General features: G+C 33.7%; 1 protein-coding gene across 1 annotated transcript; it reads right to left on the bottom strand.

Moving 5' to 3' along the window:
- Positions 1-12207: 12207 nt before the first annotated feature.
- On the bottom strand, positions 12208-14089 carry LOC149544278 (epoxide hydrolase 2-like). Its single transcript, XM_089798765.1, has 5 exons — positions 13978-14089; positions 13657-13868; positions 13152-13322; positions 12805-13052; positions 12208-12717 (listed from the first exon to the last, which is right to left on the bottom strand). Exons 1-5 carry the CDS (start codon positions 14045-14047, stop codon positions 12459-12461), a joined length of 960 nt encoding a protein of 319 aa, XP_089654891.1. The 5' UTR covers positions 14048-14089; the 3' UTR covers positions 12208-12458.
- Between the last annotated feature and the right edge of the window lie 1431 nt (positions 14090-15520).

Raw genomic sequence — 15520 nt, 5'->3', positions numbered from 1 at the left:
ATCAATAAATATAGTCCCTATTAGGATAATTTGAATCCTAGCTAGAAGATTCGAATCTTGTTAGGAGTTTCTTCAACCCATTTAGGAGTTGGTAGTAAGTTAACTAAACCTACCATCCAAATTGCTTCAAGAATATCAAGTAACAAGATAATTCTTAGGATAAAGAATCCAAGGGTGAACTAACTGATAAAACAACTTCTTTACCAATATAGTTCCTTTGAAGTTCTTGATGAGAGCCAATTATGTTTCATTTCCATAGCATGCACCTTCACGCTCATTCCTATATTCCATTTTTATTAAAAATCCTATATATATATATATATATATATATATATATATATATATATATATATATATATATATATATATATATATATATATATATATATATATATATATATATATATATATATATATATATAAGCAGTATTTAATAGATTTTTTTGATAAAATATAAAAATTAATTATTGAGTGTATTTGCTAATAAGAATTGTTATTTCATTTTTGGAAAACAATATACAACATGTGATATGGAGAAGGAGAAAACAAAGTTCCTACATTCCATGAATATACTTGGCAACAAATAATTCCAACCATTAATTATTTATTTTGCTAAATATTAGCTATTTGTTTATAACAACAAATAAATTATTTTTGTACTCATATGACATAAAATAGCATATATTATTTGTTTTTGTTGTTGACACTGACGTCAAGTTTTTTTATTAGTGACTCACACTTAGTCAATTGGTTAGAAGCTACCAAGCTTATCTTGTAGTTTACAGTGTTAATCGAGCAATCTAGTCACTACCGAGTTCTACAGTTGCTACCAAGTTATAGAATCTACATTCAATTCACATTGGGTAGTATCTACCGAGTTCATCAGTGACAGTGCAAACTAAACTTCATAGTACTAACTGAGTTTCACAGTTTCAACCATGTCCTCCAGTGTCTACTGAGTTTTTAGTGTCAGTGATGTGAATCTAGTGTTGACCGAGCCAAGGAGTGCCAACCAAATGATTCAGTTTATATCGAGCTTGCAGTGTCAGTGTTGATCGAGCCATGCGGTGTTAACCAAGTGATTTAACTTATATGTTGAGTTTCACAGTGTTCATCAAGTCACAATTGTTGACCAAGTTCAGACTACTTTGAAGTGATTAGTATGAATTGAGCTTCTTTGTATACCGAGATCATGATGATGCCAAGTGTTGATAATGGTTGCTGAGTATCAGAACCTCATTGAGTTTTTCTTCAACACCTGAGTGCCAGCAATTGAGCCAACTTTGTGGATTTTGGTGAAACTTGTATCGTAGTCGACTTTGTTGAATTGTATTCTAGATTGGTATATATGTAATGTATTGTATTACATCTAAACATGATGATAAGTAAGAATATGAAGAGCAAGAGTGTGAATTAAGAAGCCTACAAGTAGTATAAGGGACAACAAAGATTTATCTATCACAACAAGGTGATCTTTACAATTCAAAGGAATCTCAACCAACAAATCAAAGTTGCAGACCAGAGATTAGTCACTAGTTCATCCTAATAGGTGTATCAGTTAAATCCTTTAATAGGGCACTAGACTTAACAATCTTTTATAAATCTCTTTACCGAGTGCATACTTCATCGTATGTTTTGTAAATCCTTTCACAAGGTGGACCTAGCAGTCCTTATTGCTCTTAACAAGGAAGATCATTAGAAGTGATCAATCGTAAGCCTTAACTGGCCAATTTTATACTGTAGTACTAAAGCTTGTAGGTATCATTCTCACCCTAGTTTTACTTTCTATTTGGAAGGTTTCTAGGTCACCATATCTTGTGTCAAAGTGTTATGAATGTTTTACTACTTTCATTCTTTCATGCATGCAATTTGATCAAAATATTATATGAAGGGTTAGTTGATGAAATAAGTTGAAGTTTTATTGGTTCCTAATTCATCCCCACCCTCTTAGTAACCTTGTCTACCTCATATTTCCAACAATTGGTATCAGAGCATTGTGGTTCTCAGAGAAAAATTTTAACAACTTGAGCAAAGATCAGAGGCAATGGAGGTATACATGCTAGATAAGGCTATTGACAATGAAATGTTGGATTTGGAATTAGCCATTAGTCATCTGAAGAAAGAAAAGGAGCAACTCTCTCAATCATTGAAAAGAAGAAAAGATCTTACAATACAAATGAATGATAATCTCTACACTGAAGAAAGAATTAAAGATATTTGCCTAGAAAGAAATTCAAATGAAGTTGATGAAGTAATCAAATACCTATTGGAAAAGAATTGCAATCTTTAAGAAGAAGTTAGAAAGATGAAAAGAGAAAAAGAAATACAGTCAATAAGACTATGTGAAGTCATGGAAGAAAAAGACAAAGCCAAAGAAGAGATAGAAGAAAAGAATAATGAAATTCAACATCTATCCCTTCAACAGGTAGACTTCATTGATCAGCTTACTAATGCAAATGAAGAAATCATGAATCTAAGATGAGAGAATGAAAGATTGTAGAGTGATCTAAACACTAAAAAGAAAACCAATGAAAGAATGTTGAGATCTCAAGCAGACATGAATCAATTGAATGAGCAAAGTCAATACAAACACAAAGGAAAATGTGGAATAGGATACATAGATGAGGGTGAATCATCCAAGCAAGGAGGTCAAAAGAATCAAAGGCCTAATTGCAATCATTTTGGTAAGTTAGGTCATGTATCAAACAAATGTTGGAGTAATGGTAAAGCAAAATTCAATGGAAAGTATTACAATTGCAATAAGTATGGTCATATAGCAAGTGAATGCAAGGAGAAACCTAAGTTTGAAGGTAAATGTCACAAGTGCAAGAAAAAAGAATACAAATCTTTTGAATGCAAAACCAAGATATTGAATCCAACAGAACAAATTGTGAAAGCAATATTTGGATGGGACTACAACACATGGCATAGATGCCACTACTATGGAGAATTTGGGCACATTGGAGAAAATTTTTTGAAACATCACATGAGAAAAAGAGACACCACTAGAAGATGTTTTATTTGTATAGAACTTGGACACCTTGCTAAGAACTACATGAACACTAGAAGATTTGAGGATGAAAACAAATCTAGAGATGACAATATCAGAAAGTAGATGAGGTAGAAATGGATTCCAAAATCTTCTGAGAATGCAAGTCTGAGTCATGAAGCAGATGTCACTCAAGATTTGGGTGACACAAGCATTTCAACTTCAATTCCCATAGGAATAACTAAAACTGAGACTCTGAAGAAGACATCTCACATCAATTCTAGCTAGCAAAAAGAAGAGATCCATATCAACATTCAAGATGAAAAGGGATCATCAAGTGTTTGCAAAAAATTCAATACCCTACCGATCTAGGTCGGGTTGCAAGACCCTGCCAAGCGAGGTCAAGATACATTGAAACATTGTGTAGACATCAAACTATGAATGACTCTACCAAGCATTAAGGTTGAACCGAGTAGAAGATAGTCTATCACCGAATAAGTGATTGTAGCAAGCATTTCTGGCATTTGAAAAGAGAAAATTGTTAAAAGGAAGGAAATCAAATTCATTTGTCATCATGAATTTTCAAAGAGATATTTGCAAAGAGTGATTGATGTGCTTCCAAGCAATATGTGTGTTTCTTACTGAAGATTTTTATGTTTTCATAAACCCTACCAAGCATGGCATCTTCCAGTAGAAAAACCAAGAAAGGATCTAAGATGTTGGTTCGAGGAATTGAATGGAAGGCACTAGACTTCAAGTTGAGTCTGACAATTGCAAATATGCTTGACCCAACTGGAGCTCAATAACATATTCTACCCAAGGCATTACTTGTTAATGATATTCATTCACATTTCTACTATTCAATATAAGAACTTGGAACCCTAGAGATGGATGAATCTTTGAAGAAGTTATGTGTGAATGGTGTGTTGAAACCAAAGCATCAACATTTGGAGACCAAGGGTTTAACACACATTCTGCATATGCCCTGAGATTTTCAAATAAAATGGATCAGGTTTATCCTTAGTCATGTACATAATGAGCAATTGTGATTGGAGCAGCTTATTCAAATCACAAAGAAAATGATTCATAGTATCACAAGGCTCCTAATGTTGAACAAAGCTAAGAATAATAAATCCCTAAGTTGGGTAGAACTAGAAAACAAGACTCTTTCCAAGTGGGATGGAAGAGAAATGAAGGTTAGCACTGTAACTAACATGGATCTGAAATTTGGAATTCATGTGATCGCCCATAAGATCTATAGCTCTAGTCATCTCAATAGTGTGTCATGTGAGGCAATTGATTTGGCTCTCAAGGTAGTGAAGAACAACATGTCCTTTGACCTTGTTGAGTTGATGTTGAATCAATTCAACAAGAACATGGAAAGCATCAAGACTTCAAAGAACAATCTGTACAAGTTTAGTTCACTCTTGAGTTGTTTATTCTTGTATGTGCAAAATTGTTTTCCTTCTAAAGGTTTAGTTGTATGGAGAAAAGATGTACTAGTGTTATATTAGATTAATGAATATATAGCAAAGATGGGTGAGAACTTTGTTAGTATCATGGACAACTATTTTGATTCATTTAAGGAAAATATAAAATACCAAAGAAACTTGCAAAAGACTACATATTTCATTGTAGATTGTGACAAAGTGTACATTCAAGTAGTCAAACCTAGAGTGGTTTGGCTTAAGCCTCTAAGCTATGAAGTTAACATTGATGACACCAATGATATCATTGAGGCACTGCTAAATGAATCTAAGGATCCCAAGGCCACATATTTTGTTACTTATGATGAAGACAAGGAAATAATAGAACTTGAAATCAAGCTTCCTCAAGTAGTTAGGAAAGGAGAGAAGAGGATAGCAAAGTTGAGGCAAGCAAGTTCTACTCTCTTGTTGATTGAAGGAAAAGGAGATGATATGGAAGAAGATGAAGCAGAGGATGAAGCAAAAGAAACTAAGCCTGAAGAAGAAGAGCCAATAAGGAAGAAAGGTAAGGTTATACAATATTATTTTGCATGATCAAGACAACAACGTAAAAAGGATTTCATCGTACCTACAAACTATGGAGCAAGGGTCCACTCCCTGGTGAAGCATTTTGTTATTTATTTATTTTAGTTGTTAATATTTATATATTTTATCTATATAATTATTTGTGTAATTTTAAAACTTTGATAGTTGTGTGATTTTGTTTGATCAAGATAGTTCTAATTTCTTTAATAAATATAAGATTTTGATTAGTTTGATTTTATTTAAGATAGTTCTAATTCACTTTAATCATGTCAAATTTGCTTTCCATTAAATTAGTTTGATAAAATATTTATGGTTTGAGTTTGATTTGAATTTTTTTATAAAAGTTTAGTTTTAATATTATTAATTTAGTGAGAGGTTTTCTTTTATTTTTAATAAATTGTTTTTCTCGAGAAAATTTTGTGTGTATAGTTCCAGCAGCTGTAAAGTGACACTTCCTATCTCTGGAATTGCTTTCTTTTTTGTGGGTTTCCTTCCACATGTTCTAGGTGCATCTATAATCACTCATCTCACAACCTATACCCCTTGATGGTATATTACCCAGATACCTTTCACAATCTTATGCTCCCAGATTGACACGAATAGACCAAGCTGAAATTCATTATAAGTTATTGATTTTTCTCATTATTTACCCTAGTATTGGCCTATCAGTTCTCAACACATCATTAACATCATCCTTTTCTCTAACTCATCCAATTTGCATCCAAAGTTTGCATACATTCATAGTTACATAATGAGACAATTACAACAAAGGAAAACATCTTTCCTTTATAACAAGTCCTAAACAACTAATTGAATCTATGTTAACGCTTCCCCAACGTAAAATAACTAACATAGGACCTCAATAAGATATTCCATTACATGTTACATTATAATTACAACTTCCCTAAAGAATATAATCAAAAGTTGGCTTCCGAGGAATTACCCACACATTATCATTCACCAATATTTATAGAATCATAACTAGCATTTATTACCTCAAAAATATCACCATAAACATGTATGAACAAGTGAATTCCAATCCCTCTCAACCATATTTCACCTTGCTGAAAATATACAATTCAATTACAAGTGGGAGATTGTTGAGATTATTTGTGTTGCACACATTGCATAATATTGTTTATATTTATTATTTTATTTTATTATGTAATGGCACACCTAGATGGACATGCAACACGTAGAGATTCCCATGGGATATACATGATGAGTTGTATTATAACATTGTGATAATATTTGATATTTAATTATTTAATATTGGCAAAAAGAAAAGAAATATCCAATATTAAATGTGGGGTCAATGAGTTAGGTAGCAAATGGTTTATGTAATATTTACACTTGATGGTTTTGTGGGACTTGCTACTATATAAGCAACCACAAGGGTATTTTTTGGTGTGAGAAAGGCAAGAAGGCAAAAAGGGAAGTCGAGAAAGACAAGGTGAGACAAGTTAGCCAAGGAAGCACTTGTGAAGGTTGGAAGCATGGCATGGGATGTATGGATTCATGCTTGTTCACATGGATTTCTTGGTTGTGGCTATGGCTTTGAAGGATTCCATGGTTGTATTTAAATGGTTTTTTTTTTTTAATGATACATAGTGATGGATGTTTTTGGAGGTTGGGTTTTTTTCTCTCAATGAGGGTTTCATAGGATATAACTTTTGCCACATTTTTGTGGGTATGTTGTATATTCTCTTGCATGTGGATTTTAAGTGCTTTTTATTGTAGATCTATTATGGGTTATGTGGAAATGGTTATAATTTTTGTTGCAAGATTCCTTAAAGTGATCCACAAAATCCCTATTACCAACCAGCCAAAAGGAACCTTAAGTAAGGAGGGGAATGGCCTTCTTCAGGTTATTCTAGATAACTAACCCTTGGACATGAGGGTTTAATAATAGATGGCTCTCATTCCTATAAGTGAGATACTTTCCTCTTAGTATCTTGGCCCATTCCAAATCTGATTTCATTACATTCCATCCAATCTTTGATATGAATGCAATATTCATCAGGTGGGAATCCCTAAAATTGAGGCCACCTTGATCCTTAGGAAAGCATATTGTTTCCCATTTAACAAGAGGGATTCTCTTTTTGTCTTCAACTCCACCCCATAAGAAATTTAATTTTAATAGAATCCATCTTACTTGTCTAGTAAATAGACAAGTGGGGCAAAGACATGATGTACTAAGAGGAGCTTTGGAGAACTGTTGTGAGCATTTGGAGCTTCCAAGCATTACTTAGAAGAGCTCCCTTCCAAACAACAAGTTTCAACTAAATCCTTTCCAATAACTTAGCCCAGGTACTTTTATCAACCTTATCTATGGTCAAAGGCATGCCAAGATAAACCACAGGAAGCCAAGCTATCTGGCAACCAATAATCAAAGCAATACAATCTTGAAGCCTCTTGGGAGTATTAAAAAAGTATAGAGAACTTTTGGATAGATTTAATTTTTGACTTAATGCAAGGCCATAATTCCCCAAAATGAACTTTGAAGATTTTTCTTTAGCAATGATGGCTTCTCTAGCCATTAGGGTGTCATCCACAAACTGTTGGTGAGAGACAATCTCTACCCTAGAGGAAGGCCTTAGCCTTTAATAGAACTAGAGTCTACCATCCTGCTAAGATTTTTCTAAGAACATCAGCCAAACTAATAAAGAGATAAGGAGATAAGGGATAACTTTATCTAAGACCACCAAAGCATCTTAAGTTTTCCCACTAGACAAAACATGTCAATAACAAGTGTACAATTCCACCATTGTTTTAGGCATAGGGCAAAGTTCAAGTTAAAAGTCCATGTATTTTTTAACCGAAAAGGATATTTATCAAGATTCACATTTGGAACACATTTGAATAAAATAGGATGATGGTAAGATCAAACCTAACTATTGTAGAAACTAAGCAATTATGAATAATATTTTAGTTTAAGGATAACAAGCATCTATCCATCCTAACTTGAATCTAGTTGTTTTCAGAGCGCATGTTGGACCAATTAAAACTGCCACCCTGCAAGTCTAGATCCTAGAGATTTCCCTCTGAGATAAGATTATGAAGATCTAGCATTGAGTCTGTAAAGTCAATGATACCTCCCTATTTTTTTGAGGGAAACAGAGGGGTGTTGAAATCTCCCATCACAATCCACCTATTTGACTTGTTGTTCTTGCTATCAAGGATGATGTGATCATAATAAATCTTCCTAGCCCAAGAAGTATTTGGGGCATAAACATTAGTAAGGTTCCACACCAAGTCTAGGTTGGCATAGGGAAAAACCATGTGCAAAACTTTCTTATTTTGACTAAAATTAGAGCCAACCAGGAGGACCGACTTCCATAGGATGGCTAGGCCTTTAGACGCACCTTTAGAACCAATAGAAAAATAGTAGGAAGCAGGCCAAATATACTTGATTACAAAAAAAAAGAAGAGGAGGAAAAAAATTTGGTTTCTTGTAACTAAACTACATCCCTAATAAGGTTCTTAAGTAGCATCTACTTTTGTAGATTGTTGAGACCTCTTATATTCCATTAAGAAAAAAAAAATGAGACTATTTGGAGAAAAGATGCTCAAGAGTTCTCTAGCTCCCATTAGCAATGTCCTTCTCAGCAAACTTGTTCCTCAAATATTTGCCTGAACATTGCCCAGTCTTCAAGGAAAAACCCAGATCCACCAACTTGGGGTACTTCAAAAGGGATGAGTGGGGAGGGGAGAACTAAGGGGGGCAGGGAGGAAAAGAAGAGGGGGAGTGAAAGGGACTACTAGTAGAGGATAAAAGGAGGGGGAAATAAGGGGAGGGGATGGCTAACAAGGGGAGGGGAGGAACAAAAAAGGAAATAGGCCAAGCAATGGAGGAACTCACACCTAGGGGGAAGAGGAAGCTAGGAAAATAACTGGGGAAGGGAGTTCGGTTAGACTATCTATTTTTGTTTATATAGTTAGTGGGTTTCTTCCTATTAACCAAGCATTTGATGTTACTTTCAAGGGTAGTTATGGTCTTGTAATGTTTTTTGTTAACAATCTTTGTAGTTATTTATAATGAGCTAGTCCTTGGTAATGTCGTTGATTTCCCATGGTCAATGATGGAGGTCGATAATAACTTTAAGTGCTTTTCTCTTTTTAGTGTCCATTTGGATGTAAGATAGACTCTACCCTACCCTAAGGGTGGTTGTGTTGTTAATAGCCTCTTTTGGCATCACTGTTGTAAGTGACCAGTAGTGGCCCCTTGTTCTCTAAGCACAATGTTTAAGGATGACTATTTTCTCTATAAACAATGTGCAACTTGTGACCTTGATTTCTATCATATAATAACCTTGTTAATTTTCTGTTGATTTCTTGATAGCCCCTAGGCCATGATGTTATAAGGGTCAACACCCTTATTTTGGCTTCTAGACTTAATAGAATGTAATATGTTTAGCTTTTACCATGATATAGAGGCAAAGTATGCTTGTGTGTATTTATTATCATGTAAACAATTGGTAATCACTTAGCATTGTTGAAATTGTTGTTTTATTTGGTAGTACAAGAAAAGGTCAACATCACTAAGTTAAGAGGAGCAAATTCCATTGCATCTTCTTCCTTGCCTTAGATTTTGTGATGAGTTTTATGTATATTATAATGTCTTCTATATTTTGTGCTATTTTGCTAAGATTAATGATTTCTTTTATGATGCTCAACATAGTTAATTCTCATATATTGTTGTTGTTTTTTTAGATGATGTAAGTATATTGTAAAATGCATGGATGAATCCATGACAATATGTGAAGGCTCTATGCCAACATCCTTCAAGAGTAGAGGCTTCACAACAACATGACTAATGTAAGCTCCTTGATCTTACATTAAGTTTGGATTTGCAAATCCAAGGTTGAGTCCCTTCGCAAATCTGCAGCCTTGACTAATAAATTTTATTTTAAGTCTAATTAAATGTTTCACATGTTAAAATATATTATTGAAGTTTATATTAAAGATTCTTTACAAATCTTATGTTCATTCAAGCAACAATAGATGTTATTGGGATTTGAATCAAGATGTCAAAAAAGGGAGCTTATGAAGAAAACAAGCAATCATGAATCCTCATAAACAAGGAGCTCTTTTACTTACAAATAGAATTTCTTATTCAAAGCACCAATAATGACAAAAGTTCAATTGCAGAGTAGATCATCTCTACTCTACTTCACTATGTTTCATGGATTCCAAACTTATACTAAGGCTTACTTTTATGTTCGTTCATTTTGTCTCTATTTTGCTTCATTGTGTTGAGTCTAATGTTGCATGCATAACTTGGCTTAAGTGCCTCCCTCTCTTAGTTGGCACTTGGGTGTAGTTTTTATAATTATCATATCTATGAAGGTCTAATTAAGTATGAACTTATTGTACTTGTCATACGCAACGCACTATTGTATTCACTTTGTCTAATTACTAGTTAGTTTCAACAAATCGCAAACAATTATTTTTAGATCATTCAAATAAATCTAAAATTTTATAATTAATTTATGAATTTTATATATATTATACAAATTATATGATTGGGTGAATTGATTTTGTGTTATAGAAGCCTTTTTTCAAAGAGCTCTACATATTGTATTTCTTCTAGATTTTTGCTACAAACAAACAAGTGAACTTAATCTTAACAAGATTATGAAAATTTAATTACATTATAAAGTCTACATTTCTAAATTTGAAATTTAAAATATTAATTATTGCATACCTTAAACATAACTATTTTCCATTATACAACTCCTTATTACAATTTAAAGCATATATCATACTTCAAATAAAATTTACATTTTCTAATTTACAATTTAAATAGAACTAAATAATAGAATTACATTAAAAATTACTAGTTATTCTTTATTCAATGAAAAATGCAACTAAATAGACATAATGCATCACGATTATTTTAATTTAAATATATAAATGAAGACATTTGTTGTTTGTTTTACAATTACTTTTGTTATTTTATTTAAATTAGTTATTGTTTTTTAAATGTAATTTATGTTATTGTACTTTTGACAAATACCATATTAATTTAAATCATATATATATATATAACTAATTTTTCCATTTTTTTAAAAAGAAATTATATATAACTTTTAATTTTATCTCATCCTTTTAAAATAATTTTGATAATCTTTATTTAAAAATAATTATATTCTATGTTTTAAAATCAATTCAAATTAATAATAATATAAAATTAACATTTAGAAAATAACTATAAACTTGTTTAGGTTTCAACAATATTTCAATTATTTTTATTAACTTTACTCTTATAAAATACATTAGATTTTATGGTTTTTGAAATAAATTTCACTAACCTAAGATTTTGATTTCTATTACAATTTACTATAAATGCAAATGCACTTGTTATTGAATTATAAGCAGCCAAAACTAGGAGGTTGGTCCTTAAACAGTCAAACTAGTCAACTACCAACAGAATACCAACAACCAAAACTCCCCCCTACCACTTAGAAAAACAAAAATATAGTTCAAAAATATAATTAAAAAAGTATCAACAAGCTTGACATACCTATTGCTTGTATCAAAAATAGCAAAGCTACGGAAATATATAAACAAAGGCATAATAGCCTTGAATCCAACCAAGTTCAGCAACCATCAAATAAACAACATGAAAAACTAGAAGAAGAGAGCCATTAAGGCTTCTTAGCCTCCTTCCTCCCCAGGAAGATGTTTGCCCAATCTTCCGCAAGGAAGTCAAACAACATTTTGGAGTCCTCCTTTGGCAGATCTCCCTCTATTTCTTTAAGCAGGTGAAGTGTGGTGGCAACTGCATGTGTCATTTTGACAGGAAACTTTGTCAAAAGGCGCATTCTTTCTTCCAGCGCATGAATTCTTTGTAAATGCACTTGTTATTATTTGTAAATAAAATGAGCAAATCTTCAGGTCATGGATCCCAAGCCAAACATCAATTTGGTGTATAAAGGCACAGATCTGTTTGGGCTCTGTTTTTGTGGAGTGGGTGGTTGCATGATAAGGGGGCTAAAAGTTTATTTGGATTCTTTCCCTATAAAATAAGAGCTAAGGGGGTGAAAATCTGGAAATAAAAATCAGTGGGTTTTTGCAGGTCTGAATAATTTTATGTTTTTTTAAATTCTTACTTTCAGTACATTTTATCTGGAGGACAGCCCATGCCTTTGTCAACAATCTACTCTTTCTTTTCCCACAAAAATGAAATAATCTCACGACACATTTATAAAGAATTTTAACTTTAATTTTTCAAATTAAACTACTTGTTCTATTTTTAAGAAACTCCAGCCTAAGAACCTTCCATACTCAACATTCCAAAAAGGACTATTTTTCAATAACCCACTTCCTCTTCCCTCTGTTATGGAGTAAACATTAACCAGACATTCTCAAGCTATAGTACTTGATTATAGAAATTATCACTATCTTGCTCACAACACCAAAAACAGACTATAACATTCAAAAGACTGTAGAACTCAAGACTGCAAATGCTTATTGAGAAAGTCAATGGTAAGCTTATTGATCTCCTCAGGGAACTGCTCTTGAACAAAATGGCTTCCTTCAGGAAACAATTTGATCTCCATGTTGGGCACATCAGTGTTGGGCATCTGGCTCTGCCCGCTACTATAACGCTCCCTCCCTGGAAATCTTAGAGAATAATCCTCGGTCCCAACAATCCAAAGAATAGGAGCTTGAATGGTATAATCTGTGATTTCCCCCAATTTTCCCCAATTACTGTAAACCAACAATAAAAATGCACGTCATAAAACTTTTATAATAGAAAACCTTTGATGGGTAATTGAAAGAGATTTCTAGCCTTACCTTTTCATAGCCATGTAGGGAACTTGCATGGGGAAAGCAAAACCTGATTTCTCATAGAGGCTTGAGTATGATTTCAAGTCATCCTCAGTAAACCAATATGGCAGAGGAGCTACAGGGTCATAGAGGTCCATTATCTCTTGACCCTCTTCTGCCACTGGCAGCTCACTTCTTGAGAAAAGTGTATATATATTCCTTACCACTGCTTCTGTATTGAAACGCCCAAAGTCTGCCAAGGCTCTTCCGGGCTCCTGCGTGCATAAAAAGCTTTATGAAAATAATCTCAATAGCAAAATAAGTCAGTATAAGTTGGGTAGTAGGTTAAGAGAATGAAGAAGCGAATCAGAAACCTGCCAACGCCTGATATAAAACCCTGGAGGAAGCTTATCCATTGCAAAGTATTCTGGACCCGGTCTTCTATAAGGCGTTCCCATTGTTACCATTCCTCTCACTCGATCAGGGTATAGAAGGTCCAGAAAATATGCAACCATGGCTCCAAAATCCTTACCCACAACAAATACCTGCAAATTCAGAGAATAGACTTTTGGGTTGTGAATTAGGAGATCCAAACAGAAACTGCATATAAAAATTCAGGAAACGGGCATTTAAGGTGTAAATTTGGAAACCCAAATGCAAAATGTATATAAATCCTGTAAATGGGCATTTGAGTTGTGAATTCGGAAACCCAAATGCAAAATGCATCTAAATTTCAAGAAACAGGCATCTGAGTTGTATATTGGAAAACCCAAATGCAAAATACATATAAAATTCAAAAAACGGTCATTTGAGTTGTGAATTTGAAACCCAAATGCAAAATACATATAAAATACATGATACGGAATTGTGGGTACTTACTTTCTGAATACTGAAGGCATCGAGAAGACCGATTAGGTCTTCCACGAGATCTACAAAACCTGCCTTTTCAATTTCGGGAGGCTGATCAGAGAGTCCATAGCCTCTGAAATCAGGGGCAATTGCATGAAACCCTGCATCCGCCAATGCAATCATCTGATGACGCCATGAATACCAGATTTCAGGAAATCCATGCAGCAGCAGCACATCTGGACCTGTAACCAAATTTCATCGATTCCCCTTGTTGAACCAAGTTCATGTACTATTGTAAAAGAATTCCGAAATATCATTGTCAGAAGGCATGATTGAACAATGAAGAAATACCTGAACCAATCTCAGCAACGTGTAATTTGAGTCCCTGGATATCAACATGCCTGTGTTGTATCTTTTCCATCGACTGCACCCAAATTGAATTTACCCACAAAAAGTAAACAGTAGCGATTGGGAAGGCTGTTCTCTTTGTTTGATAGTCCAAAACGATGTAGTTTACTTCAATAGGAGCGCGCCATACAGACATGAAACGGATGCCTGTATCTATGCATCCCCATTCAGTGTACGTTTTTTTCCAATCGACATTCGACAGAAGTAGCGTTCTCTTTTCTGACGCTTGTACCAAGTCAATTGAAGTTAGATATGGAATGTCCGTCTGTCGTTGAATAATGTGTCCGTCAGGAGGAAAAAAATCTTATGAGGGGAATACTCGGTGTTTTTATAAAAAGGGTTTAGTCAATTTCGTGATTGGAAATGTAGAAGCTTTAAATTGACCATTACCTACTTAGAATTATGTGAATATGACGATATTTTAGTAGTAAAGATAATGAGGCTCAATTATCAACAAGTTCATGTTACTTTTGAACGGAGGAATAGGCGGAGAAGACACGGGGGTAGGGTATGGTACTGCCCTCTTGCCCTCTTTTTTATGGTCATGCATATTCATTCAAATGTCAGTCGACATGGCTGGATGTCATGCGGCTCATACCACGCCATACAAACATTGTAACTTGTTAGTCCCTGCCTTTTTTGAAAGAGGCAGGGAACTAATGTAACCTTTTACCCTCCCTCCAAATTAATTTTTCTTGAAGTCTGCACAATATTCTAAAGTTTTGGAAAAGCTATATTTAAAAAATCATTATTGCATAGAAATTTCTATTTTTCGATTGGATGAATCAGATTTTTCTGGGGTATTTAGCTCTTTTTTAGAAAAAAATATTGCGTAAATTATGAAGAACAAATAGATAAAATCAAAGCACATTAAATGCTAAGAGATAAACATGCATTTAATATGCGTCAGAAAGGTTTTGTAGTCGTAATATGGCACGTTAAATGTCTGCAACTCTACCAATCTGAAAACTCCATCGCACTCTTCCACTGGCCGCCTTTCCTTGTCTATGTTTCCATGAACATTGAAAGTCTACAGCATTATTCGCTGAGACTGAGATCAAACAATGAACAACTACAACGCTTTACAAGTCCAAGATTTGCTTCACTTTATTCTGCGATTAATCAATACACTAACTTAATGCATGTATTTTCCTTCATCTATTTGTTGGACAGCGCATCCGAAACATTCAAATAATCTTTTATTAGTGTTGGAGAATAAGCTGTGGTCATAGAAAATTATTGGTGCAATATGTATAGTGTACGATATTAAATGCATTTATTGCAAGTTTAATTCAATGAAGTGATGAAACAGAGTTTTAGCAAGAGCTCTGTGTGAGCAGCAGTCCTTGCCTTTTGGGGTTAATTGCAAAGTCATTAGTTGTATTCAAGGATTCTTAGTTTGGATTGTGTTCAAGTAATAATATTTTAAGTGGCCAACAAAAATAATTGATAATGTAGAGATCATATCAGCAGACTCAATGAGCAG

The sequence above is a fragment of the Cupressus sempervirens genome, chromosome 8 (assembly GCF_028749045.1).
Source record: "Cupressus sempervirens isolate cs-2001-9-10 chromosome 8, ASM2874904v1, whole genome shotgun sequence".
Lineage (NCBI taxonomy): Eukaryota > Viridiplantae > Streptophyta > Pinopsida > Cupressales > Cupressaceae > Cupressus > Cupressus sempervirens.
The sequence above is the reverse complement of the archived record's forward strand: the minus strand, read 5'-3'. Positions and strand labels throughout refer to the sequence as shown.